The 27,585-nt window shown below is 51.0% G+C and overlaps 1 protein-coding gene across 4 annotated transcripts in view; it reads right to left on the bottom strand.

Annotated features, from left to right (window-relative positions):
* Window positions 1-901: 901 nt before the first annotated feature.
* The window catches only part of LOC137452772 (transmembrane protein 263-like), a 308,150-nt gene continuing 281,466 nt past the window's right edge, over window positions 902-27,585 (bottom strand). For 3 of the 4 annotated variants that reach the window (XM_068161461.1, XM_068161460.1, XM_068161462.1), the window contains one exon: window positions 1,102-6,027. In XM_068161461.1, coding sequence (XP_068017562.1) covers window positions 5,741-6,027 — 287 coding nt within the window. In that variant the 3' untranslated portion in view covers window positions 1,102-5,740. Of the gene's footprint in view, window positions 1,071-1,101; window positions 6,028-27,585 lie in introns of those variants that run through there. The other variant, XR_010990165.1, reaches the window with a different exon arrangement.

The following is a 27,585-nucleotide window of genomic DNA, read 5'->3' as shown; positions in this document are numbered from 1 at the left end:
GTGGGGCAGGTGGCAGGGGAGCAGGGTGGGAGGGGAGTGGGGCAGGTGGCCGAGGTGGCTGCAGCCAGCCTCATCAGCGCACTGCAGGCCACTCTGACCAAGCAGCTGGCAGCAAAATGTCAACCAAATAAATGGCTTGATTGCCCTGTTATTAGTCACTAAATTAATCCTTTTGTCAGCACTTAAACGTTGAGCTGTTGGCTCCTGGCCTCAGCCCAGTGAAAGGGACACCCTGTCTGGGGCCCAGTCCCACACTGCCTGGCATTAGGCTGCAGTCCTCCCAACATCAGGGCTCTGCACGCAACAGATTGCATCAGGTTGGAAGGGACCCTCAAAAGTCATCTTGTCCAAACCCCCCTGCAGTTAGCAGGGACACCTCCAGCTAGATTCAAGCTGTCGAGGGCCACATCAACTCTGATCTTGAATGTCCCCAGGGACAGGGACTTCCCAGGAGCATCAGGTAGCTCTTCCCTGTGCAAGACTGCCCATGGAATGGGTGAGGTGACCAGGGTGGCCAGCTGTGCCCCCCCCAACATCTGCACTGCCCACCAACCAGCAAGCAAAGGCAGAGACTCTGGCTGCTCTGTGAGGCTCCCGGGCAACGCTGGGGTGGGCTGTCCCACTGCCTTCTGCAGAAAGGGCAGGCTGCTGCAGGGGGAGCAGGGCTGGCCCTTGCTTCCCGGTCAGAGAAAGGCAGCTGCACAAACCCGCGTGAAGGAACAGTGGCTGCATAGGCAAAATTTTCTGTCTTCAGCTGCTGAGATCCCACTTTGAAGGCTTGGGCCAGCTGTACCCACCCAGAAAGTCCTCTCATGCAGTGGTCTTTAAACCAACACAAGAAACTGAGTTTAGAAGTCTTATCCAAACTGTTCTTACCGCTCCGATCAGGAGACGCGCCTGCAGCAAAACGGCTTTTGAATCGTGGTTGAAAGCCATGTCCTAGTTTTAGCAGGGACAGAGGTTCAGCCCTGCTCGGTGCCTCATGTAGAGCCCTTAGGGGAGAGATCTGATTTCCCAAGGAATCTCTAACATCTTCCTTCAACTGCACTTCCTCTCCTCATTTCGCCCCACTGGAAACAAGAGCCAAGCGTAACCAAGGGGTTTTATCCTCAAATTTTACTGTAATTAAAATACAGAGATGCAGAATATTCCCAGAAACACACTGCAAAACAAACCAAGCAAACAAATTCAGTAGGAAACCAATTACAGACAATGAAATGATAAAGAACAAAAGTGTTCTCCAGAGCCCAGCACCGTGCAGGGGACTGCGTGGCCGCAGCGACGGTTTCTGGGTTGCCAAAGGGCTCTTTAGGCCCCCAGAGAAGCAGAGTCTGTCCCTGGCATCCGTCCCGGTAGCTCTGCGGCTCTCTCCAGCCATCTCCACGTTCCCACTCAGGCTGCTGTTTTCACCAGGATGACTTTGCAATGGAGACACAGAAATGACCCACCCACAGGGATGAGAGCCAACAAGGGAACCCAGAGGAAAAGCAGTGGGTTAAGAGTTTCCACACGGCAAACACAAGGGGACAGAGAGGGGCGGAAGACAAGCGCATCTCTCCTCGCCAGGGGAGCTGCGGGGGCAGAGCTGGCCTCTCTGCCCGCTCAGCCAGCCTGAGTGTGGATGTTTGTAACAAAGGTCTTGGTGAGAGCTTTGTTTCCAGGAGTGAGGATAAAAAAGAATGAGATGAGCAAAGGGAAGAGGCAGGACGTGTCTGTGGGCTATCCCCTCAGCCAGGGCACAAACCCTGGGCATAGGGAACATCCAGCCATGGTGGGGGCAGGTCTGCATGGACAGCCACATCCCGCCTCCGCTTTGGGAAAGACCCAGCCTCACCACAGGGAGATCATAGCAACAGCCTGCAGGAGATCTGGGAAGGAGGGGGTGGTGGTAAGGAGGAAGATAATATGCTGCTTGGACCATCTGTTGGGCACACTGATCTATCTAAATGGAAATCCTTAGCAATCATCACTACTATGGAAGCTGGGCACCAGCCAAGCATAGACCACCACCACCCCCCCATTCCAACCCAAGCACATCCACTTCTCTCTCTGTGCTCTTCCCTAGGACAAACTCCATTGTGTTCATTCCCTGATTCAGAGCCCATCCTAAGAAACAAATTCCCTCAATGTTTTTTCTTGCTCCCCCACTCATCTCCTCCTGTCACCACTCCCTCCTCATCTTCTCCGTGTCACCTGAAAACAGGTGGTCTTCCTTGTAACATCTCCCATCAATCCTTCCTACCTTGGTGTTGTTCTCTCACCCCTATTTGGTACTGAGCACCCCCATCTAGTACCAGTACCACCAGCATTTATGCAATTAGTCAGCAGTGTAGTTCTTGCCCTTCTTGCCATGAAGGGGTGGTGGGAGAAGAGCTGCACCAGTGGCCCAGCTGGCCTCTGAGCTGGCTGGAGTGGCTGGAGTGGGAGAAGAGGAAAGATAGGTTGCCTGTCCAGAGCCAACAGCTTCCCCATCTGATTCAGACCCTACCACCCTGCAACCAGAGCTGTCAGGAGATGCCTTTGTTCTTAGATTGGTATCACCAACCCTGCTTTCCTTCTGCTCTGCTGCAGAGTGGCCCAGGGAAGCAGCCCTGGGCTGGGTCACCTGGATGAAGCGAGCTGGCCTTGCACACTGACAGAGACATACATCCCAGAGGCCTTTGAGTCCTGCAGTTAGGGATTCCTGGATGCCTATCAAGCGGTGTGAGGCCCTGGTTTTGGAGTAGATTTAATCTTCTACCCCTGCCTGCTAATTTGATCTCTTCTGCTGTTTATGATTCACAAGTTCTCTGTTAGCTGGGCTGTGAGAACAGTGATTTAGGGTGCGAATTCCCCTCACACCTCCTCTCCTGTCCTCCAGGCCATCCCACAAGGAAATAACCATTCCAGACAAGTGGAAGCTTTACTCCATTTCCTGCAAGGATGCACAGGAGAGAGAAATAAAAAGATGGGAAACCCTCAGGACTCCTATGGCTTTCCTTAATGCACCTTTATCCCATCTTCCATGCCTGCTCTGCACACACAGTGCCTGAAGACAACAGCTTGGGAAGGAGGTATTGCCTCCCCCAGCAAGAACCTGTGTGGGAGACTGGCTAGCCAAAATCATGGTGATCTTCCCAATAGCCCAGGGGTCACTGGTGAAGTAAAGCCCCTTAGATACTATCCTCTCCTGCCCAAGGCCTGGTAAAGGCAGTTAGGAAGAAGACTGTCTTCTGTCACAATTAGTAAGAAACTATCTTTTTAAGAGGGCTGGTGACAGCACAGCTAGTTATGCACAAGCAGCTTTTAGCTTTGGGGTTAGAGCTGGCTGCAGCAGCAGCCTGTGATCTGGAACAAGAAGTGAGACGTGCCTAGGGAGAGCAGTGAGCATTGCAAACTGTCCTCCTGCTCTGCAGAGCATCTGAGACAAAGGGAGAACAGACAAGGCTTCTCCTGGCCTTGCCAACTGCCATGAGCATCCCAGCAAAGGGCAAGCACACATCAAGGCTTGATCTTTCTATGAAGCCGCTGCCTTCAGAGACAAACCCGACACGTCTGGGTCAGCTTGGCCTTCACCAGAACAAAAGAGACAGAGCAAGGAGATGCAGACACATACCAAATGCTGCTTCCTCTTCAGAAACAAAGATGTGGGTTAAACCACTCTCATGCTATCGAGAATAACACACTGTGGAGATCAGCAACTTCTTGCCACTGCAAACAGCAGGGACTACCCAGAGAAGGGTACGGAGAGAGACTAACACTGCCGTGACTAACACAGGGACACAGTGACTATGTTAGCCCAAAGTGAGGATTTCATGAAGGTCAGAATGAAAACTGCTTCACAAGCTCAACAACATTCAGCAGAAATGGTAGCAGGGTGGTGGTGGTGGGGTTGTACTTAAATATTCCCTGATGTCTGAGTCCTAAGCACAAGAGAGCAGCCAGGAAGTGTGACGACCTCCAAAGGAAATGAAGATCAGGGAAGTTGGCTTCGATGTCCAAGAGATAGGGCAGAAGGTAAACAAACAGCATAGATGGGAGAGAGGGGAATGAATGTTCATATTCCTTTGGTTTCAATAAACTACACTCTTGGGCAACAGAGGGGAAAGCATCCTCTACAACATGATTTTTGTTTTGACCAGGATCCTACCATATTAAAAAAAACAGAAGCTGGAAGTACTGAGGGTGAGCCTGCAAGCTCCTCTGGGGCAGTGGCACAGTTTTGCTTCCCTGGCTGAAGACATGCCCGTGGACTGACACAGACACACACTAACACAGACACATTTACCAGCTACAGCACAAGCACTGTTGCACTTGGCTATGCATCCAACACCTAACCACCCAGGCTAACCACCTGGCAAGGGCGGGAGCAGGGGAGTTAGTGGTGGAGCCTGTGGCTTTCCTCATCCTGAGGGTCGCAGGGGACCTCGGGGTGAGTGTCTGTGTGTGTGCAACTGTGTGTGTGTGATGCCACATGGCCCCTTGAGCATCACAGGCCAGGCTGAGGATGGCTGAGAGTCCCAGATGGATGCAGGTGTCTGGGTTTCTGCGGCACAGCAAGCGTGGGTGGCCTCTTTAGTGCAACACAGTCATTTAGAGCAGCCCCAGGAGCAGCGTGTGGAGGAGGAGCTGCTGGTGTCCCCGTGCAGGCTGGCTGCTGCTGGAGCATGCTCAGCACCTCAGGGAAGCATTCTCCAACACAGCAACAGCTCTCTTACACCCCAGCCGCAGCTCCTGGGGTGCTGAGTCACAGGGGGAGCAATGCTCTTGGCCTCCTTCCCTGTGGCAGAACTTGGGTGGCATTTGGGAACATGCTTGCTCATGGTTATCAGTGATGTCTGAGAATGAGAGTGTGGCCCAGAGTCAAAATGCCCCTGCTGCAAATGGGGATACTGCAAATGCTTCAAGGCTCAAACCCAAAGGCCTGTGTCTCTCTGTGGAGCATCTCTACCTGTGCTGCAGTATCACAGAAGCCTGGCAGATGCCACTGTCACCTCCCTCCCCAAATGGGAATGTACAGCAGCTTTCACTCTCCTGCCTCTCACCAAGAACCTCTGTGCAGAAGTTGATGGCCCAGCACATACCATATTCTTGTGTGGCATCATCCCCAGACCTGCTCTGCTGAGCTTGAGGGATCCTTCTCTGAAGGGTGCAATTCTGCCAGGGAGAAAGTGATTTGGAGCAGCTCGTGGGATGGGCCCTGCAAAGAAAAAGTAAGAGGTGCAGGGCAGGAGAGAGGCTTCCTCCTCTTCACAGTATCTCTCCTTTGTGTCAATGGGACCTTTTCCTACAGTTCTTTACCAGGCAGACCCCCAAAACACACCTCCCAAAGCCAAGGGAAGGAGTGTTTCACAGACTGTCCTCCCAGTTGAAGTCGAATTTGACTACACAACCCACACTTCAAGCCAGGCATAATTCTTCCCCCCTCCCCTGTTACTCCTGCCCACCTCCAGGTAGATGAATACCCTCTCCCATCCCCTGTGCCTATAAGAGCAAGAAGGGAAGAAGGAAACGGAAAGACAGAGACAATGATGCCTTTAAAGTCCTCAGAGTAAAGGTGGTTCCCAGTAGGTGATGGGAGTGAAAGGCATTGACAGCGGCTCTGTGAGCTCTGAGCCAGGCAGGCGGTGCTGAGCAGGCTGCAGCCGGAGTCTGCTGGGGTGCTTGACCCTCCCTGAAGCGGCTGGTTCCAACTCAAAGAGGTGCTGTGTAGGGGAGAGTATGGGCAGGTCGATCTTCTGGAAGGGAGCCGCGGTGGGGATTAGTCAGCCTTGTCCTTCTTCTTTGCAGCGAAAGGGACTTTGCCGGCGACCGCGCTGCCCACGGCCCCGACGCCGCCGGTCACCGCCGAGACGCTGCCCTTCACCAGTCCGACGCCAGCCGCGGGCACGCTGGTCACAGCTGTTTTGGTGAGCTCCAGGCTCTTGCTGCCCACCCAGGCAACTCCTCCCAGAGTGGCCCCCACCGCTCCCCGGGTGATACTGAACAGGCCGCCGGTCACTCTCCAGATTACCCCTGCCTGCTGCTGCGGATGGTCCTTGCTGGCATCTGCAGAGAGACACAGAGAGAGAGAGGGAAAGTTGGAAGTGTCCACACTGAAGGCCTTATCCCTGGGCACCTCTGCCAGCCCAGCAGGGTTGTCTGTCACAGCATATGCTCCTGTATGCATGGTGCCTTGCAGCCCCAGACCTCTCAGTGCCTGAAGGGCAAAGCAGGGAAATCACAGAGCCACAGAACATTAGAGGTTGGAGGGGAACTCGAAAGATCATCTAGTCCATCCCCCCTGCCAGGGCAGGATCACCTCCAGTAGGTCACACAGGAATGTGTCCAGGTGGGTTTTGAATGTCTCCAGAGAAGCAAACTCCACAACCTCTCTGGGCAGCCTGTTCCCATGCTTTGTCACCCTCACAGTGGAAAAGTTTTTCCTTTTCACATGGAACCATCTATGCTCCAGACCCGAGGAGTACAGCACAGCAGGAGACAACTTTGGGAAGGGGAGCAGAATTTCCCACATGACAGAGAAGGGAAGGAGGGGGTTGAATTACAACCCCAAACCCCCAGGCTTCAGTGCTGCACTGCAAAGGAAGAGATGCAGCTCCCTACCCCTGGTGCTGGTTAACGCCAGTAAATCACAGAGACAGCACGGGAAGCAATGTACTGCAGACAGCAACAGCTGATGGCTGCATGGTTTGGTCCTCAAGAGCATCTGTCTGGAGGCAGGTCTGTGCCAATATGAGACGTGGTTAGGCCACACTTTGAGTACTGTGTCCAGTTCTGGGCTTCTCAATTTAAGAAGGACATTGAGACACTTGAACAAGACTGGTGAGAGGTCTGGAGCACAAGCCCTGTGAGGAGAGGCTGAGGGAGCTGGGGTTGCTTAGCCTGGAGAAGAGGAGGCTCTGGGGAGACCTTATTGCTGTCTACAACTTCCTGAAAGGAGGTTGTAGCCAGGTGGGGCTTGGTCTCTTCTCCCAGCCAACCAGTGGCAGAACACAAGGACACAGTCTCAAGCTGTGCCAGGGAAAGTTTAGGCTTCACAGAAAGAAGACTGGGCTGCCCAGGGAGGTGTGGAGTCACCATCCCTGGAGGTGCTCCAAAAAGGATTGGATGTGGCACTTGGAGCCATGGTTTGGTTGTCATGAGGTGTTGGGTATTAGGCAATAGGCTGGACTGGATAATCTCTGAGGTCTTTTCCAACCTGCTTGATTCTATGATACTCTGTGGACCGAGGCCCAGCACAGACCTGTCTGTGGGAACCGTAATGGAGCTAGCTGTGGTAGTTTTAGGCTGTATCCCAAAAATTTTCCACAGATCTTGAGCAGAAAGTGATAGAATATAAATAAATTGCCATTGGGTGTAAAAGGGAAAATCATGCTGAGTTCTAAATAATCCCATTGGACAGACTACCAACACAGTTGGCATGTATAAACAAACTTTCTGTCTTTTTGGCTTCCTCACTCTGGCAGATACTAACTTCTGGCTTCTGCTGGCTTTGCTGACCTTGAATTCTCCCAGGCAACCAGCAACAGAACAAGAGGACACAGTCTCAAGCTGCACCAGGGGAAGTTTAGGCTTCAGGTGAGGAGAAAGTTCTTCACAGAAAGAGTTGTTGGCCATTGGAATGTGCTGCCCAGGGAGGTGGTGGAGTCACCATGCCTGGAGGTGTTCAAGAGGGGATTGAATGTGCACTTGGCGCCATGGTTTAGTTAGTCATGAGGCGCTGGGTGACAGGTTGGACTTGATGATCTTTGAGGTCTTTTCCAACATTATTGATTCTATGAATTCATTCTTGTTGTGATTAAGTAACTGTGGTAACATTGGGGGAAATTTTCAACCCACCACAGCAACCCAACCAACAGCAACCCTCTGCTCTTTCTCTTGTCCTGTGTACAGCGGGGTAGGGAAGGGAGCAGGGAAGCTATTAGTAGCCCCCTGGTTTGTCCAGCGGGATTCTAGTGCTGGTTATACATTGTACATATATATAAACACTGTATATTTTGTACATATTCATTGCATTTCGTATTTAGATTGCAGTTTTGCTTGTAAATATAGATTCATTTGCTTTCTAACCGAGCTGCTCTGCCAATTTTATGTGTGTGTGGGGGGGAGGGAATGTTCAACCCACCACACTAGCGCAGATAGCAAACACCAGTGGAGAGACAGTGACACAAACGTCACCTCGGGTGGTACAAGCTCTGTTGGCTACATAGTTAATAGTGTTAAGACAGTGCTGAAGTAGCTGCACGCTGCCCCTGCCGGCTTACCTGCGCCAGCTGGGTGGAGGCCAGCGTGACAAACCCACCCGAGCTGCCCTCGCACCTCCACGCGGCACTGTTGACGGAACGTTCACAGCTCGCCGCCTCTCAGGAGAGGGCTGACTGGAAACTGCTGCTCCTCACGGGATTCAAACCTGACAGCTCTCCTGCTGGCCCCCACACCACCCTCTGCCTTTGCGTCAGCGAACAATGCTGCGCGCAGGCAGCAGAGGAGGAGCTGCTCCCTTTGTGGGCTGAGGTATTTTGGATCCTCTGACTTCTGATTCACTGCCAGCTCCATGCACGAGACGAGTCACTAATAACTGCAAAAATATCTAACAAAGCCATCCTGGCAGGGAAAAAAAGCAGGCACCAGCTGGGAATACAGGATCTCTGGAGCTGCAGCAGCCCTTCTAACTCATTACCTACTTGGAAGAGAAGTTGCACAATGCTGGTGCAGCAGGAGGGCTTTAGGCCCCTGCTAAATGTGCACCTCGTTTCCTGAGAAGTGGGGAAATGACAGGGGTGGAAATGGCTTTCTCAGAGTCCACGTGAAAACGTGGTGCAGTCACACATCTGCAGAGAGCCCAGGCCGGGGACTGTGTCAGTCTCAGCTGCTGCCTCACAGCAGAGCACTGCAGAGGCTCCACCAGAACCTCAAGGAAGGAGCCAGCCTGCACAGCACAGCCCTAGCACAGGCATGGAGACAGGCCTGGCATCTGTCCCTGGGACTGGAGAGGGAGACATCCCAACTGCAGTATCCCAGTTCAGCTGCTGGCCCAGTCTGGGCTGCCCAAAGGGATGTGCTGCTGACCTAAGCAGGTGGACAAACTTGATACAGCTAATGGCAGGTAGCTGAGAGCAGTGCTGAGAGCTGAATGCACTTCATCTTCTGGGATCCCAGACCTTTCACCACACTCTCCTGCACTCTCAGCTTCCCCCACCCCATTTCTCAAGAACTCTCTGCTACCCAAGAAGAAAGTCCCTTGTTTAGCCAGCCCAGCAGCAGCTTCCTTCCTTGATTAATATTCTAGGCAGCAGAAAACTCTACCTGGAAACCCTACTTTGATGTCTTCACCCACTTTCATTTTCAGGCAGATTAGAGCCAACACTGATGTAGTCAGTGGATTTCCATTGCCAGAAAGCACACACCTTGGGAGTGTTGGGAGGCTGGTCCAACTGCTCAGCAAGTTGTGGGCCCTTCCCAGGCTGCATGCCCTGGCTGATGGAGATGTCAGCCCCAGTCAGTCTAAGCAAACATCTTCCTCTTACTAACTTGTCTCATGCAGTGTCTTCAGATCTGCTATTCAGGGTAATTCTGCCAAGCTACCCTGTGAATCCTCTGGAGCAGAGACTATCTTCTCCTTGTCTGTGTGTCATGCAGCACAGTAGGGTCTCTAAATGCTGCTGCAAAACAAGCTTCCCCCCCCTCTTTTTCCTTTTTAAACAAACCAACCAGAAGTCTGACAGAAACTACACAGCAGCAGCAGCAGGGCATGGATGTTTCCTTGGCAGCACCAGCTGCCCCAGGGTGCTGGATGCACAAGGCTGAAGCAGGACAACCTGACCTTGCTGACCGGATGAGAGCTGCTGTCTGGGGCAGAAGGGAGGCCAGCTACTCCCCCTGGGGTCTGTCTGACTGTTACCTGCGGGGAAGGGGAATTTTCCAGGCCTCTCTGGAAACAAATTAAGACATCTTCAAATTCTTCGTGCTCACTTTCAGGCACTTAACACAAGTTTAAGGTGGTCTGACTCCTCTGACTCTATTCCTAGGCAGGGAAGAGAAGGGGGCTTCTTCAGAGGAGGCTGTGCACAGCAGCCTTACCCAGACTAGGCAGGAGCCTGGACTAGGTGGTGTGATGATCCATTCCTAGGTACTTTTGTCCCAGATTCTTTTAAAATTCTGCTGATTTTGGAGTCTTCTCAAGCCTGTGTTTTCCCTTGAGCTTCTCCTAGGCTGCACAGAGCTCTCTTCTGGGCAGGTTGGCAGGACAGTGTCTGTAAGGTGTTCACCAGCTCTGATGACTTGAAATATGCCTTAGGTTACACATCTGTCTGATAATCTAGGCAGTAAAATGGAGTTTGAGAGGGGCCTGCACAGAGTTTGTGGTGTAGCCTAAGCAGCTACAGTTTTACCCAGGATATGATGTATTGCTTGCCTATCCTCAACAATTTCTCCAAGCACTTTTTTTCTCCTCTCCCTCAATGCTACAGAGACCCCATGGCTCCACTTTCAGCTGCTTGTCACCCTCCCTGCACACAGCTTACCCACTATGCCCATTTCTGTGGTTTGTCTTCAGATCAAGGGTGGGAAAGAACAGAGGGGTCTAGAAAGCAAATGAACTGTAAAGCAGGACCCCACTCAGTGAAAGTCAGACTGGTCCTCCAAACACCATCCTCTGAGGATGGCAGGTCTTGTGTTCCCACTATTCTTCTCAGAGAAGCAGGACCCCAGAAGACTGCAGTGCAGAAGCTCTGGGCTTTAAACACCTACTTAGCTGCAGAACTAAGAGCTACCTCAAAGCAGAAATAATCTTCCTGCCTCTCCCCAGGTAAACCTGCATCTGAGGCTACATGGAGCTCCTCTGTAGAAGGACTTAGGCTCCTAGGGCTGCCCAGCTATCTGAGCACCACCAGTGTGGAAATCTCTTGGATGGCTATGTGAATACCTGCAGGTGGATAGCCCAGGGACCAGAAAGAAGGAGGCAGCTGCAGATGAGATCGAGGGGGGACATTACCCTGACAGCAAAGCGCTAAGACGTCGCAGAAAGTGTCAGGAAATACTAACGAAGAAAGACAAGGACAAAGGTTCTTTCTGATGAACCTGGGCACAGACAATGAAGCTGCAGCACACTGGAGCACCAGTGCTTGCACACTGCCAGCACCTGCTCTGCAGCCACTCTCACAGTCCTTGAAACTCCACAGGTAGCAGGAAGGATGGCCCTAGGAGGGTGGGAGACTGTTCCAGAAGCACTCCAACAGCTCCAGGACAGAGGCTGTATCGTCACAAACCCCCAAATCAAACAAACTCAAGTTTGAATAGATATGAAAAGAGAAATCCCTCGTGGCCCCAGTGACAAGGGGCCACACCCTAACCTGGCAGCAAGCTGGGATAAGTCTTACTTGTTCTGTTCTTCCAGATGATGGGTCGAGGGCTTTCTAGCTCTCCCTGGTTAGTTTGTCTTCAGGACTGCAATAAACCCTACAGTAAGCTGTCATGTAAGATAAGCATCAGATTTACAGTGCAAATTAGTCTCTCAGACAATGGAGTGAGCTAAGCATTTTGTTGGCACAGAGGAGCCCAGATTAAGGGTGAGACAGACAGCAGGGATGAAATACACCAAATAATCAGAGAGACAGACACCAGCCTGAGCAGGGGCATGATTCCCTTCCCTGGAGACGGCCGCAGCGCACGCTGTCAGCAAAGCTCTTCAGCAGCATCTGCCAAGCCCTCTTCCTTTCCATCAATGCCCTGGCCTTTTCAAGGGTCCCTTCACCTTCACTTCACCTCATGTCAACTTAGAACAGACGCAGAAGGAGAAGAGATTAACAAAATGCACTGCTGTTTGAATGCCAGCTCTGTGGGCTGGGGCTGGCACCCCACACAACAGGCTCTCCACCTCGGCAGTCCCCACTGGCTTCCCTCCAGAGCAGAGTCCTGCCTGCTGGGGCTCCAGACAAACCTGGGTCTTCTCAGCTGGTCCTGTCAGAATCTATGACTCAGGGCACAAGTGAGACCAGTTTGTTGGTACTAACAGATACAACTTTCAAAGCTGCCACAGCAGCTCCTCAGGACTTTGCACTGCATTTATCTGGTGAAGCAGAACGACAGAATAGAACGGAACGGAATGGAATGGAATGGAATGGAATGGAATGGAATAGAATAGAATAGAATAGAATAGAATAGACCAGACCAGGTTGGAAGAGACCTTCAAGATCATCACGTCCAACCTATCATCCAACACCACCTAATCAACTAAACCATGCAACCAAGCACCCTGTCAAGTCTCCCCCTGAGCACCTCCAGTGATGGCAACTCCACCACCTCCTCAGGTAGCCCATTCCAATGGGCAATCACTCTTTCTGTGTAGAACAGCCTGCACTGGTGCCCAGTACAAGTGGCACAGGTGTGAATCCTTCCCCTTGGCCCCTACCAGCAGGTGATAACAACAAACAAGAAGAACCTTTTGCTTTAAAAAGCTCTTGTACAAGTTGTTCTTTCCTACTGACTTACACCACCAGCCCCAAGCCAGGAAAGCAGTGTCAGGGAGCAGCACTGCCTTTGCATCTTCAGGACCTTTCTATCCCTGTTGGGCCCCAGGCGAAGGAGCTGGGCTGGCTCAGAGACCAGAATGTAAACAGTCAATGTCATCAGTCTGTCCCTCAGCAGGCTGAGAGGAAGGGATGAGGTCACTAGTTCAAGCCTGAAATATGCCTCTGGCAGCTATTAAGTGACCACTGGTGGATTCAGGCAGGTTCTCCCACCTGGAAAAAATGTTAGGTCTGGAAGAACAAGCGAGGGCTGGAGGGTCAGCTACTCACACAGTCTGGTCCCGGCTTTGCCCAGCTGATTTTTAAGCAACACTGTACAAATCATTCTGCCCTTTATTGCCTCTACACCACTGTGATTGAGAACGTGTGGGCTGTTAGGGTTTTTTGTTTTAAGTCTTGTCTTGAGTGACAAACAAGCCTGCATGGGAGAGAAGTTTCCAGTGGTGATGTTTCTTGGAGAGAAACCTGCAAGTGTGATTCAAGTGTGTTCTTGAGGCTCTGAGCACCCCAAATGGATTCGTGCTATTTTTTTAACCTTGTGGTTTTCCTGAGCCTACCTCAATTTGAAACGCAGGGGGGCTGGCCTTGCTGCTTCTCTCCCCCTTCTGCAGAGGGAAGCTGAAGTTAATGAACCCTATTTCCTTGCATTGCTGTGCTGTCAGGGAGGTTAATTAGGTACAGTTAGTGCAGTGCTTTAAACGAGGAAATTGTGTTTGTATCGTCGTGACTGGCACTGACAGGGTCCTGTTGACATTCTCAGTCGAGATGCCAATGACAGCTTCCAATTTATCTCTGGAGAGGCTTCCAATTTCCAGATAAGTCTCAAAGGCAAGAGCTTCCCTCCCTGCTCTAGGGCTGTTGTTGTGGGGTCACAGAAGTTTCTTCTGAAGCTGAGACTTTCCATTTGGGTGATACTCTTCTAACACAAGCAGCTGAGGCAGGTAGAGCTCACTCTGATTGCTGGGCAAAAACAAAGTCTTGCTGTACACCACCCAGCAAGATCCTTCTCCAGGGAACGGAACGGAACGGAACGGAATGGAATGGAATGGAATGGAATGGAATGGAACGGAACGGAACAGACCAGACCAGACCAGGTTGGAAAAGATCATCGAGTCCAACCTATCACCCAACACCATCTAATCAACTAAACCATGGCACCAAGCACCCCATCCAGTCTCTTCCTAAACACCTCCAGTGACGGTGACTCCACCACCTCCCTGGGCAGTACAATCCAATGGCCAATCTCTCTTTCTATGAAGAACTTTCTCCTCACCTCCAGGCTAAACCTCCCACAGCTTGAGACTGTGTCCTCTTGTTCTGGTGCTCATTACCTGGGAGAAGAGACCAACCCCCACCTGGCTACAACCTCCCTTCAGGTAGTTGTACACAGCAATGAGGTCTCCCCTGAGCCTCCTCTTCTGCAGGCTAAGCAACCCCAGCTCCCTCAGTCTCTCCTGATAGGGCTGTGCTCCCAACCCCTCCCCAGTTTTGTTGCCCTTCTCTGGACACCTTCCAGCATCTCAACATCTTTCCTAAACTGAGGGGCCCAGAACTGGACACAGTACCTGACCAACACCACCCTCTTCCAAGCCTCCTGCCTGCAGCTGGCGAGAGCCTAGCTGATCTTTGAGGGTACAGCCAAAGCGAGGATTTATGTCCAAGATGAAGGAAATGCTGTCCATGTCCTTTCTGTCATTTTAGGATGAAAGATCGAGATCCTGCAGTGTCACGGGCAACACGTTCAAGGGAACAGTACAAAGAGTTTGCTCTTTAAACACTGGTGCCTCACTCCTGCCACCAGTCCCTTGCTGCAGCTGGTTAGGAACATCTTTGCAGGCTCAGCAGCTGTGCTCTCCCCAGCCCTGCTCTGCCCGGGTGCCGAATGCTACAGACTCGGAGGGTTGCTACCAGCAAAAAGCCTAGAAATGCCACATTGAGTTCAGCCCTTGAGTTTTAAACCTTTAACTCTGCAATCAGCAAGACATCCTCGCCTCCCTCTGCACCGGGATTGTTTAGGAAGCTGCTGCACACAGCAAAACAGGGGCAGCTGTCTCCACAGCCTGCCTCACCCCAGGGCTCTTCAGTGGCACAACGAGCTTTAATTGTTCCTTGCACATGCCCCAGGAGCAGTATTAACTGCTGAAGCATCTACCTCGAAGCACTGAGAGACTGGGTTCAGGAGGGTAAACGAGAAGTGATCTAGAGTGGCTTGTTTTCCTCAGCTGAGCCTTCAGGGACACTCAGCTGAAGCTCTGACTCTTAAGTGCAAGGCTTAGAGTTGGCTGGGAGTTTTCTGACTCTTTTTGTTGGGAGGCATCGTGCCACTAAACCAGGAGCAGTTTGTAAAGACGTGGTGGTGTTGCTGAATCTTTCAATGAACAGAGAATTCAGGGAGATCAGCCTCAGAGGAGCTAATACCCCAGCGGTTAAAGCATCTCCCCAGCCCCGAGCCAGCCCAAGGACACTCCCCAGCCCGCCGCATGCCTGCTAAATGGCCCCGGCAGCCCCCCAGTGCTGTTTCCATTGAACTGTTTTGCTCTGCAAGAAGAGATAATTGGAGGAGGAACATGAACTTGTCCTCTCCCTTCCCAAGTGCTTTCAACACCAGACCCAAGATCTGCCCTGAGGTGGCTTTCTTATTCTTGGAAAAATGGGCAGTCTCTTTGCTTTGCCCTCCTGCAGCAGACAACTCTTTCCTTGATCCAGAAACACCACTTTTATTTAGCTGTAACAGCCTGCAAGGAACAGGCAGGGCTTCCTCCAGTGAGGATACACTGGGACCCTTTTGATTCTTAATTCCTTATTTTCCCTCTAGCTTTACAAGACTTCAGTTACTCTGGTGGCATTGACATGGTTTCTAGTGATCCTGCAGACCAGGATGGCCTACAGCCCAGAGGTAATGCTCTTTCTCCTCTACAAAAACACGAGTTGCAGGACAGCATTGTCTGCTAGAAATGATGTGGCTCAGAGACCCAGCTCTGTTCTCAGTATTACACGCAGAATCACACAGGAAGACCTCAGAGATCATCAAGTCCAATCTATTACCTAATACCCAACACCTCATGACTACTAAACCATGGCACCAAGTGCCATGTCCAATCCCTTCTTGAACACCTCCAGGGATGGTGACTCCACCACCTCCCTGGGCAGCACATTCCAATGGCCAATTACTCTCTCTGTGAAGAACTTTCTCCACACCTCCAGCCTAAAGTTCCCCTGGCACAGCTTGAGACTGTGTCTTCTTGTTCTGGTGCTGGTTGACTGGGAGAAGAGACCAAGCCCCACCTGGGTGCAACCTCCCTTCAGGTAGTTGTAGACAGAAAGAAGGTCTCCTGAGCCTCCTCTTCTCCAGGCTAAACAACCCCAGCTCCCTCAGACTCTCCTCACAGGGCTGTGCTCCAGACCCCTCCCCAGCCTTGTTGCCCTTCTCTGGACACATTCAAGTGTCTCAATGTCCTTCTTAAACTGAGGAGTCCAGAACTGGACACAGTACTCAAGGTGTGGCCTAACCAGTGCAGTGTACAGGGGCACAATGACTTCCCTGCTCCTGCTGGCCACACTATTTCTGATGCAGGCCAGGATGCCATTGGCCTCCTTGGCCACCTGGGCACACTGCTGGCTCATGTTCATCCCTGAACTGTCGGGTAACTACTGCTATGACATCTGCTCGGCTTCCTCTCCACCTGAGTGGCTTCTTTCAGCTGTGGGTGATGTGACTGCACAGGGAGCACGCATGACCCACAGCAGAAGTCCACCCTTTGCAGAGGGAAGGCTAATGAGCACTAACTGATTGGCCTCATAGAGTTTCTTAGAGACACTCCCCGGCTCTCAGTGGTGCACTTAACCTCTCATCTCATAAAGAAGAGCACACTGGGACTGAAGGATAAGGACTCACTCTTTTTACAGGCTTGTGCAACAGCTGGTTTAAGGAGAGGCTTGTCTCATTGGAAGCAAATGCCATCTCCCACCACAGTGTACAGGCTGTAAAAAAGATGAGACCACAGGAGAGCCCTAGAGCAAAGCTACAGGTAACACTGCCCATTCAGGAAGAAATGCAACTGGACGTACCACTTCTACCTCCATTGTGACATCTCTTTTTCTCAAGGTACAACATGTGCAGAAGGTCAGGGTTTTGCTACTGGTCAATAAGAAACCCACAGGACATCTCAAGGCCACTTGATGGTCCTGAAAGGCATGAGATTTCAGCTTGCCCCAGAGAGCTCTGCACAGCAGCTGCTTCCATGGTACTCTTGTCAACCTCCAGCTCCAGCACAAGAAACAGCAATGTGCACTATGGCAAGTATGAACAGCCAGGGACAGCTCTCACTTGTGTTAAAAGCATCAGAAGTGGCCATCAGACTTAGTTTGTTTGAACTTTATGTCCTGTCTGCCTTCAATTTCCACTCTCTGCTCCACCTATAAGCTCTCGAATCGGTCGAGAGCTTTGCTTAAAAGCCTGGCAAGAAAGAGCACATCAAGCTGCATGAATGGCTCCTTTTCCTATTGGAGTCTCATCACTATGGCACTGAGATTTTTGGATCAGAAGGACAGAAATCGCCTCTTGCTGCAGATATGGGCTCTTGATCTCACTTGGGGATCTGTGGGTGGAACTGGAATAATCCAGCAGACTTAGCAATTTTCAGTAGCCTCTAGCTTTAACAGCCCAAGGAGGAGAACTCTCAGACATAAAATCTGATCCCTTACAAACAACCCTTCCCAGCATTTGTGCCCAGGATGAAGAGACCATCATTTTAAGCCTGCTCTTTGACCCATGCTAGCTCAGCTCTTGTCAGGGCACATCACCTCTGCTGTCAATTCTGTTAACAGTGGCTGCACATTCCTCACTGAGCTGTTTTCAGCTGCTTGTGATAGTACCTGGCACAGAAAAGACCCCAACTGAATCAGAGGCTCTTGTTAAACAGCCTTGTTAATTCAGCTCTGATGAAGACATGGGAGGGGGTGGGGGGAAATAAAAATCAATATTTGTAAAATGAAAAAGGACAAAATCCATAGAGAAATAAAGGTCATTTTCACAGTTCTGTGAGGGCCTTACAAACAATGGAGAGCAAACAACATAATCCAAGCTTATGTGAGAAATTACTTTTCCTTCATGCTCTAGTGCTACCCAGTGGATTTTAAACACAGGCAGGCTTGGCTAAGCCTCCTCTGTCCAGCCAGGCTGGAAGTCCTTCCCACCACAGCACTGCTAAGTCACCATTTATCAAAGAGTGCCCCAAGTTTGGTCCCTGCAGCAGTTTGGGAAGGCACATGGGAGTGAAAGGCTAATAGGAAGGAAGGTGCAGCCAAGCTGCCAAGATCAGACATCAGAAGCCTGCTCTGCTCATTTGTCAGCTGCTGCATTTTGTGTATTCTGCTGCCTATTCTCAAAAGCTTAATCTCTCTACCTATGGAAGCACATGACAGTCACTCAAGCATATTACAGCTGAGCTAGCCAAAAATTTGTCCAAAACTACACCCAGTAAAGTTGGGAACATATCCTGCCTTGATGATCAGGGAGCACCCAGGTTCAGGCATTCTCCCTTCCCACTCCTGGAGCAGCTGAGCAATGGCAGGGGAGTTGGAACTAGATGATCCTTGTGGTCCCTTCCAACCCTGACTGATACTATGATACTATGATACTATGATGCTGATGCTTTCCAAGCAGGATGGCCTGGCACCTGTGAGAGATCCAGGAGTTCCTCATTTATCCTCATCATGTGCTCCCCACTCCTCTGCAAGGCACATGGAGAAGCTGAAGGAAAATTAATAAATTGCTGGAATGTGTCCAGAGAAGGGCAACAAAGCTGGGGAGGGGTTTGGAGAGGCTGAGGGAGATGGGGTTGCTTACCCTGGAGAAGAGGAGGCTCAGGGGAGACCTCATTGCTCTCTACAACTACCTGAAGGGAGGTTGTAGCCAGGTGGGAGTTGGTCTCTTCCCTCAGGCAACCAGCACCAGAACAAGAGGACACAGTCTCAAGCTGCACCAGGGGAGGTTTAGGCTGGATGTTAGGAAGAAGTTCTTCACAGAGAGAGTGATTGCCCATTGGAATGTGCTGCCCAGGGAGGTGGTGGAGTCACCATCCCTGGAGGTGTCTAGGAAGAGACTGGATGGGGTGCTTGGTGCCATGGTTTAGTTGATGAGATGGTGTTGGGTGACAGGTTGGACGTGATGATCTCGAAGGTCTCTTCCAACCTGGTTAATTCTATTCTGTTCTTTTCTAGTCTAAATAAAAGCAACAAAGATGGCTCAAAAAGCAAAGCCACAAACTTGAGCTGACCTAAGGCCTGAGTGAAGATTTTTCCACTCAGAGAAATGTCCCATTCATCCCAGAGGCTATCAATGGGCCTTTCTGTCCATCCAAAGGATAACAAGGCAGTTAAGCTAAAAGCTGTGTGCCACAGAAGCAGCTGAGCTGAGGATTTAGTGGGGAGGCACAACTTTGCCTGCCTGCTTATGCTCCAGCATGCCAGCAACTGCACGGATAAGGCCTTTGTTATTCTGCTGCTGGTAGGTGGTTGATGGCATCGTCTCAAAAACTCATTCCCCATCTCATCTGTCAAGGGGAGAGTGCTGCAGTCATGAGTGGGCAGGTATGCTGCCTCTGGGAGCAAAGAGATAACAGGCAAAGCATCCCTCCCCCGCAGCCAGGCTGAACGGGAAAGGACAGGACCCATCCGTGCCTCAGATGGTTGGATCTATCCTGGTGCAAGAACCACAGCCCATCTCTCTGCCCAGACCTCTTGCATGTGCCCTCACCCCTGTTGCTGGCCAGCCAGTCATGCCTGTTGTGCTCCCAGCAAGCTGCCACCTGCAAACCTCAGCCCTGAATGTACAAATTAGAAGTAGCATTAACAGTGCCCAAGGAGACATCCAACCTCTCCTCTGTGCTACACAAAGAGCTGCTGCTTAGGAACATGAAGCCGTGAGTGTGACAGCTCCCTTTGCCTCCTTCCATATTCATGTTCTTGCTCTTTCCAGGGCAGATTTCAGCACAGCAGCGATCCCACACGCACTCAGCCTCCCAGTGGCGACTGAAGGGCTCTGCCTGGTGCTTCAGGTAAATTGGATTTCTTCTTTGATGTGGTGGTGGGAAGCCACGGAGCCAGGGTCTAGTTTGGTTCTCAGAGCTGGATAGGCCTCCCTTTGAGATTAGTGCTTCAGAAAGTTAGAGGAATAGCTGGAACAAGAGAGTGTCCTGCCCAACTCTGCAGCACAGCCACCCACTCAGCCCTATGCTCTCAGCCTCTCCTGGGAGATGAATAGAATAGAATAGAATAGAATAGAATAGAATAGAATAGAATAGAATAGAATAGAATAGAATAGAATAGAATAGGACCAAGTTGTAAGAAACCTTTAAGATCATCACGTCCAACCTATCATCCAACACCACCCAACCAACTAACCCATGCAACCAAGCACCCTGTCAAGTCTCCTCCTGAACACCTCCAGTGATGGCGATTCCACCACCTCCCTGGGCAGCACATTCCAATGGGCAATCACTCTCTCACTGTAAAACTTCCTCCTGACCTCCAGCCTGAACTTCCCCTGGCGCAGCCTGAGACTGTGTCCTCTTGTTCTGGTGCTGGTTGCCTGGGAGAAGAGACCAACATCAGCCTGTCTACAACCCCCCTTCAGGTAGTTGTAGAGAGCAATAAGGTCACCCCTGAGTCTCCTCCTCTCCAGGCTAAGCAACCCCAGCTCCCTCAGCCTCTCCTCACAGGGCTTGTGTTCCAAACCCCTCACCAACTTCGTTGCCCTTCTCTGGACTTGTTCCAGCAAGTCAACATTCTTCCTAAACTGAGGGGCCCAGAACTGGACACAGGACTCAAGGTGTGGCCTAACCAGTGCAGTGTACAGGGGCAGAATGACCTCCCTGCTCCTGCTGGCCACACTGTTCCTGATGCAGGCCAGGATGCCATTGGCCCTCCTGGCCACCTGGGCACACTGCAGGCTCATGATCAGCCTACCATCAACCAGCACCCTTAGGTCCCTCTCTGCCTGGCTGCTCTACAGCCACTGCTTCCTCCCACTGCCAAGCAGTGATAAACAGGCTCTGCTTTATCTGCAAGGGAGGAGCCCCACCACCTCTTGTCTTTCTCCCAAGTCAGCCTGGACTCTAGCTTGGGGTATCCCAGGCACTGCCTGGAGAAGACAGGTTGACCATCAAGTACCAGAACTACAGTACGTGCAGGCAGAGAGTGTGACTCCTTCCCTCCTCTGTTTCTGGTTTTCTGAAGAGATTGTAGCCTGCAGTGCATCTCTGGCACACCAGAAGGGCAGATGTCAAACTCCCACCTGCTTCAGCAGGACCTTCCTCAAGTCAAAGATGTCCCTTCAGCCTAGTGAACCAGTTCCCTGTAGGGATTTCCCATGAGACCAGTACCAGACATGCTGCTAGTACTTCAATCACCTAACTGCTGAAAATGCTCCCTCATGCCTGGCTGGGACAGGCTGAAAGCCTGGAGAACCAGAGACCCCTCTGGGATCACAACCCTTCTCTGGAACCTACCTGTTTTGAATCAAAGCCAAGCAAAGCCAGACTTGGCTGTCAGAGAGCCCAGTGGGGAAAAAATATCCAGCTGTACTCCTACAGCAGCCTCTCCCATCCCCACCATTTACTGCCTTGATTCTGTCATGTATCCCAGCCTAGCAATGCTGCCTTGCTTTTGCTATTGGGATGTGAAGGGCAACATCACCTTCCTCCACAGACTTCCCTTACATTTCCTTCTGCAGTCCTGCACACATGAGAAGCAGCAGGGCAAACCCACTGATTCCTTTACAAATGAGGGAGTAGCTGAGGATGCTTTCAAGTACCATGGCACAGAGCTGTGTGGTCTGTGTGTCAGGCACCTTCCCAGCTTCCCCATCAGGGTGCCCAGCTCAGCTTGTGGCCCACATGCGTGCATGCACACGCTCTCCTCATTCTCCATGGGACAAAACCTTCAGAAACTCCAGATCCCACCATGCCACCCTCTAGCTTGGCAAGGGCAGTCATCACAGAAACTCATTTGCACCTTCAGTTTCCTCCCTTTGTTTCCCATCAGATGCATCCAGGGAGCGACTGGAGTGACACGAATCTAATCAGAAGCTGGTGTCACAGCAGAAATCCCATCAAGGGATCTTCTAGTCCCAACAAGCTCACCACTGAAAGAAAACATCTTCTCATGGCCTGGAGAACTCCTGTGTACTCTGTGTCCCCAGCAGGGATTCTTAATGAGCTCAGCAGTCAGGAACTGGGTTTTATTTTAGACAGTACAAACAAGAATCCTTGCTATTCAGATACCCTCCTAGCTCTTAATGACACTTTTCTGGACTGTTCCTCTTTTTCTTTTCTCCCCTTCCCTTTCCTAGGAACAAACCAACTCTGTATTATGGAATTCCAGGCAGGGAAGCCTTAATTCTCCAACAATGTCACATCAGAGCCCAAATGGCCTAGGAGACCCCGTGAGTACAAGCACACATCTGCTCAAGTGGAAGCTGTGGCAGCAGGGCACGTGCAAGCCCTCTCCACCATTCAGCCACAATAACTTAAGGGGGGTCACTTCAGCCCTCAGATGCCTTCAACTTGGAAAACTCCAGCAGACACCACCACCCCTAGTCCAGGCTGCAGAACTCACAACTCTTAAATGCTGAGTCCTGAAGCAGACTCAATGAAGCTGGTGAGAGGCCTCAAGCACAGCCCTGTGAGGAGAGGCTGAGGGAGCTGGGGTTGTTTAGCCTGGAGAAGAGGAGGCTCAGGGGAGACCTCATTACTGTCTAAAACTACCTGAAGGGAGGCTGTAGCCAGGAGGGGGTTGGTCTCTTCTCCCAGGCAACCAGCACCAGAACAAGAGGACACAGTCTCAAGATGTGCCAGGGGAAGTTTAGGCTGCAGGTGAGGAGAAAGCTCTTCACAGAAAAAGTAATTTTCCATTGGAATGTGTTGCCCAGGGAGGTGGTGGAGTCACCATCCCTGGAGGTGTTCAAGAGAGGATTGGATGTGGCACTTGGTGCCATGGTTTAGCAGTCATGAGGTGTTGGGTGACAGGTTGGACTTGATGATCTTTGAGGTCTCTTCCAACCTTATTGATTCCATGATTCTATGACTCAGAGACCTCCGGCTCCTGATTTGCCCCTTCCAGATTTCTGCTTAAGAAGTTTTATCAAGCCTCCTGTGGCTGCATTCAAGCATCTTCCCAGCTCAGGGCCACCCTGAACACAAATAGATGCTGTGCACTAAAGGCCTCTCTTCCCCTACAGCAACAACTTGGCTGGCTGAACTCTAGCTGGCTGAAGGCAGCACCTGGAAGCCATCCAAAGGCTGTAAGTTTCTTGCAGCTGAATATGTTTAGTTCCTCTCCTAGGGCACAGTCTCTATCACACAGCTATTGTTTATGACCCCAATTATCTCCCAGAAACTGGTCCTTGCCTGCAGTTAATAACCAAGGCTAAGTGATCAAGCATTAGGACTTCAGCAAACTGGTTGTTAAGTTCTCTGTCTCCCAAGTTCAGGGGCTTTTACTGCTACTAGAGACTCAGATTAATGATGCATAACAAAAATGGACTCTCCTGTAATCCAGCCAGGTGAGGCCAGGTGAGGGGGTAAGGAATCATTCCTTTTTCCTGGAGCCAAGCCTTCCCTTAATGCTCTCCTCAGCCTCCCTGATGTCTGGGAAATGGTGAAGAATATCTTGCTTTGAAACTTTTCTTGGGACCTGGATGCTGTGGGGAGTTCTCTATGCAAAACAGACTCACTCTCCAGAAACTGCTTTGGGGGACCTCTTCTTAGCCTGGTATTTCAGATTTCCAGCAGTTAACAAGAGCAGGCAAACCTCTGCAGGGCAGAAAAAGCCCTTCAGAAAGAAAGGCTACAGAGCCAGCACATTGAAATGAATTTCAGACTTCGAGGGGACACCTACATCCAATAGCAGGTGTAGTGTCAGCCCTTCCAAGCCTATTCATCACAGGCTGGATGTGAATCAGCCCTCCAACAACTCACCAAAAGAAAGCCATTTTAATTCAGAACAAGCTAATGCTGCTTTCCCTTTCACAGCTCCTTCCTCTCTTCTAAATGCTTCTAAACCAGCAGCCGTATGCTCCCAGGCTCATGAGGGCCACGAGGGATCTTACAGGACATAGTCCTCTCAAGAGATTCACCAAGTCTTACTCCATAAAGCATGGAAGTCTGACTTTGGGAAATTAACACCATGGTCTTTGGCAGCCAGTTTTGTCCCAGTCCACACTGAAACACTCTGGAAGCACCAGGAAAAAACCCCTAGGCAGCACAGCTGTGCAACCACGGGGCTCTGGGACAATGACAATGACAATGAAGGAGGAGAGTGGTTAGAACAAGCAAAAGGATTTGTGATTGGTTATGCACAACATTAGGAGCTGCTGCCTACAAATTACTTTGGATTCAATGAGCTCACTGCTTGAATCTTGGGAGTGTGTGGCTGCCTCCTGCTGCTGCCACAGACATGTAGGGGACAGGAGAAGGAATAGAGCACTGCTTGCTGAAAGGTCTTCTGCAGTCAGTCTCTGCTGCTCGGGTGCCTCTCCCTCCAGCTCCCTTCTGACCTCTGAGGAACCAGCACTGGGACAGGTGACATTCAGGACTACCCTTCAAAACCTGGCATGTGCTGTCCAAAAGGCCTTTGTCCTCCTACCTCCATGTATCAGCTACGAAAAGGCAAAAAAAGGGAAGGAAACCATGAGGAACAAAAGAGGACACCTTCCCCTGTCTGATCAACTGCTGGACAATAGAAGACCACCAGTGTGTGTCACCATAGGTGACAGCCAGGTGATGATGGATGCCTCTGTGCTGTCAGGGAGGGAACACCCAGTGACAGAGGATGTAAGAGATTTTCTGGTTTTGTGAAGAGGATGCAAGGATCATCCTGTACCAACAGAACAGCATTCAAAGAGTTCCATCTTCCTGAAGAAGGAGGGCTCCAACTTCCTACAAAGGCTGGCTAGAGCTCCTTCTGTCCTGCTCAGTCCATTCCCAGCCACAACCCACGTCACCCTGTGAACATGGTGACACTTTCTAATGAAAGTGGAGCACTATTTATTGTGTGCACGGCTGCCATCAACACAGAGAGAGGCTCTGTCAGCAGCCACCACAGCACACAGGCCCCTGAAGTGCAACTGCAACAAGCACAAACAGATGCTTGTGGTGTGAGGCCATGCCTGTAAGTCAGCAGCCACCAGCTAGTGACCACAGAACTCAGGAGGAGCCTGTGGGCCTGCCTGGTCGGGAGGGGAGCTGAGTGACTGCTGAATCCTCATCTGCTGTCCTCCACCGGGGCTTCGCAAGAGCAACGTGGCCACCACTCCCAGAGGCTGCTGAGGCAGCTTTAAAAACACACTCTTTCATCCCTATGCAGGGATTTACTTATTCATGTATTCTCACCAGAAGCACTAACAGCCATAATTGGATCCATTACTGGGTTATTAGAGCTCTCAGTCACTGCCTCTGCAGCCCCGCGCCGGCGAAACGCGCGCCAGGAACAGACAGGGCAGAGGCAGGGCCAGCGGCAGGGGCTTCACAAATCCCTGAAGTTGTTGCTGTGGCAACTAAACCAAGGTTTCTGGCAGGGACTGCCATGTGTGGGGAACAGTAAACTTCTCCATTTGTGGAAAACCTTGGTCATGTCTCTGTCAGGGAGGTGGAGGGAAGGCAGAAAGAAGGGCTCTTTTCAGAGCCGGCAAGGGCAGGAGCCAAAAAATGGTCTGCTTGCAAATGTGTCCTTATGGAAACCCCTGATGACGGTTGGATTCCACACACCAGTGCTTCCCAAGAGCCAGTGCACCGAGACAGAGCTGGCATGTACAGAGGAGCACTTCTAGGTATTCAGTCTAGCTGAGCTTGGTTGCCAGGAAAGCAATGTAACTGCTGCACTGACAGGCAGCACTGGAGTCCACTTGCTTGACCTGCCCCACAGCCTAGTGAGGGTCTCCATGGAAAGTGAAGCTTGTCTGGGAATTATCTCTCATGGAGATAATAGAGCTAGAATTCTCTCTCATGGAGGTAACAGATTCTGGAACACCAAACCTCACATCCACAAACAGCAGGAAAGGGAAATGCAGTGGTTTGGTCTGCAAATACTAAAGTTTGTCTAGAAAAACTGAATCTGGTCTCAGAAAACACCACGAGTCCTCAAGACACTCAGTTCTTTCTGAGTGGTCAGGATGTCATTGACCACCTGGCTGAAATGCCAGACATCCTGACAGACTTCAGGTGTCCACTATTTAACATCATGACACAGGTTGCAATTGTTCATCATCTTAAGTTCATGTTTAATTACCATGTGGAGCCTTCAGAAGCAGAACCAGCGCCCACTGAATGTTGATTGATTTAAGCCTGATTAGGCTAAACAGCTGTGTGGTGCCACCTTATTAGTTTTCTGGGAGATCACAGAATCACTAAGGTTGGAAGAGACCTCAAAGATCATCAAGTCCAACCTGTCACCCAACACCTCATGACTAGACCATGGCACCAAGTGCCCTCTTGAACACCTCCAGGGATGGTGACTCCACCACCTCCCTGGGCAGCACATTCCAATGGCTAACAACTCTCTCTGGGAAGAACTTTCTCCTCACCTCCAGCCTAAACCTCCCCTGGTACAGCTTGAGACTGTGCCCTCTTGTTCTGGTGCTGGTTGCCTGGGAGAAGAGTCCAACCCCCTCCTGGCTACAACCTCCTTTCAGGAAGTTGTAGACAGCAAGAAGGTCTCCCCTGAGCCTCCTCTTCTCCAGGCTAAGCAACCCCAGCTCCCTCAGCCTCCCCCACTTCATGTCCAAGCCTGCTTAGGTAGCAAAGTCCAATACCTCCTGCCCACCACCTTTCTTGCTCAAGGATCATAGCTGATCAGTTTGTTGCTTATGAAGCAATTCATTTGTCACTCAAAAGGGCACAGATGCCTGATGTGAGACTCCAAATCCTCTCCAGCCTGCTGTACACGTTGGAGCTACCAAATGGGCACTTTGTAAAGAGATTCAAGAGTGACAGTGCACACTGCCAGCAGAAAATTTGCCTACTGAGAAACACCATATAGGCAAAGTGATTGATGAGGATTTCAGTTTTTCTCTGGAGTCAGCAGCTTAACTATGAAGACTTTATTGCAAGTTAGACTGGCTCAGGGGCACTGATTTCTACTGTGAAAGGAGAAGCAGAGGGAACAGGAGGACAAAGATATAGGACTGGTGTCAGGTCAGCATAGAATCATAGAATTGTCAGGGTTGGAAGGGACCTCAAGGATCATCTAGCTCCAGCCCCCCTGCCATGGGCAGGGACCCCTCACACTACATCAGGTTGCTCACAGCCACATCCAGCCTGGCCTTCAAAACCTCCAGGGATGAGGCTTCCACCACCTCCCTGGGCAACCTGTGCCAGTGTCTCACCACCCTCATGGGGAAGTACTTCTTCCTAACATCCAATCTGAATCTCCCCATTTCTAGTTTTGTTCCATTTCTCCCAGTCCTATCATAACCTGACATCTTAAAAAGTCCCTCCCCAGCTTTCTTGTAGCCCCCTTCATATACTGGAAGGGCATAATAAGGGTCTCCTCAGAGCCTTCTCTTCTGCAGACTGAACAGCCCCAACTCCTTCAGTCTGTCCTCACAGGAGAGGTGCTCCAGCCCTCTGATCATCCTCGTGGCCCTTCTCTGGACACGCTCCAGCACGTCCAGATCCTTCCAAGCAGCCCCATTGTAATGCTGCCAGCCTCCTCTCTTCTGTCCCCTGGTGCCACAGAAGCTCACAGCTTCCTGACCCTGGCCCTCATGGCTCCCATGACTTCACTGCATTAATGACCTCAGTGAGAATTTTTCAGGCTGAGTGACAGCAACCTGGAAGGAAAAAACCACCCAGGAGCTACAAAATTGCACCACTGCCAAAAGGGAGCTTAAAACAGGGCAGGAAAGAGGCATTGGCTAAGTGCACAGGAGGTCTTTAAATAGACACCCTGGGTCTGCTCTGCACAGCATTAAGGATCGTGGTGAGTCTCTAAGGTCAAGGTAAGAAATGAGTACTCGCAAAGCTCAGTGAAGCTTATGCTTACAACATCACTCTAATTATCCTGTTAATCAAAGCAAAAG

Source organism: Melanerpes formicivorus, unplaced genomic scaffold, assembly GCF_026170545.1.
Source record: "Melanerpes formicivorus ecotype bairdi unplaced genomic scaffold, bMelFor1.0.p_v2 SCAF_58, whole genome shotgun sequence".
In the NCBI taxonomy this organism is placed as follows: domain Eukaryota; kingdom Metazoa; phylum Chordata; class Aves; order Piciformes; family Picidae; genus Melanerpes; species Melanerpes formicivorus.
Note: the sequence above shows the minus strand (reverse complement) of the source record. Positions and strands in the feature narration are given on the sequence as shown.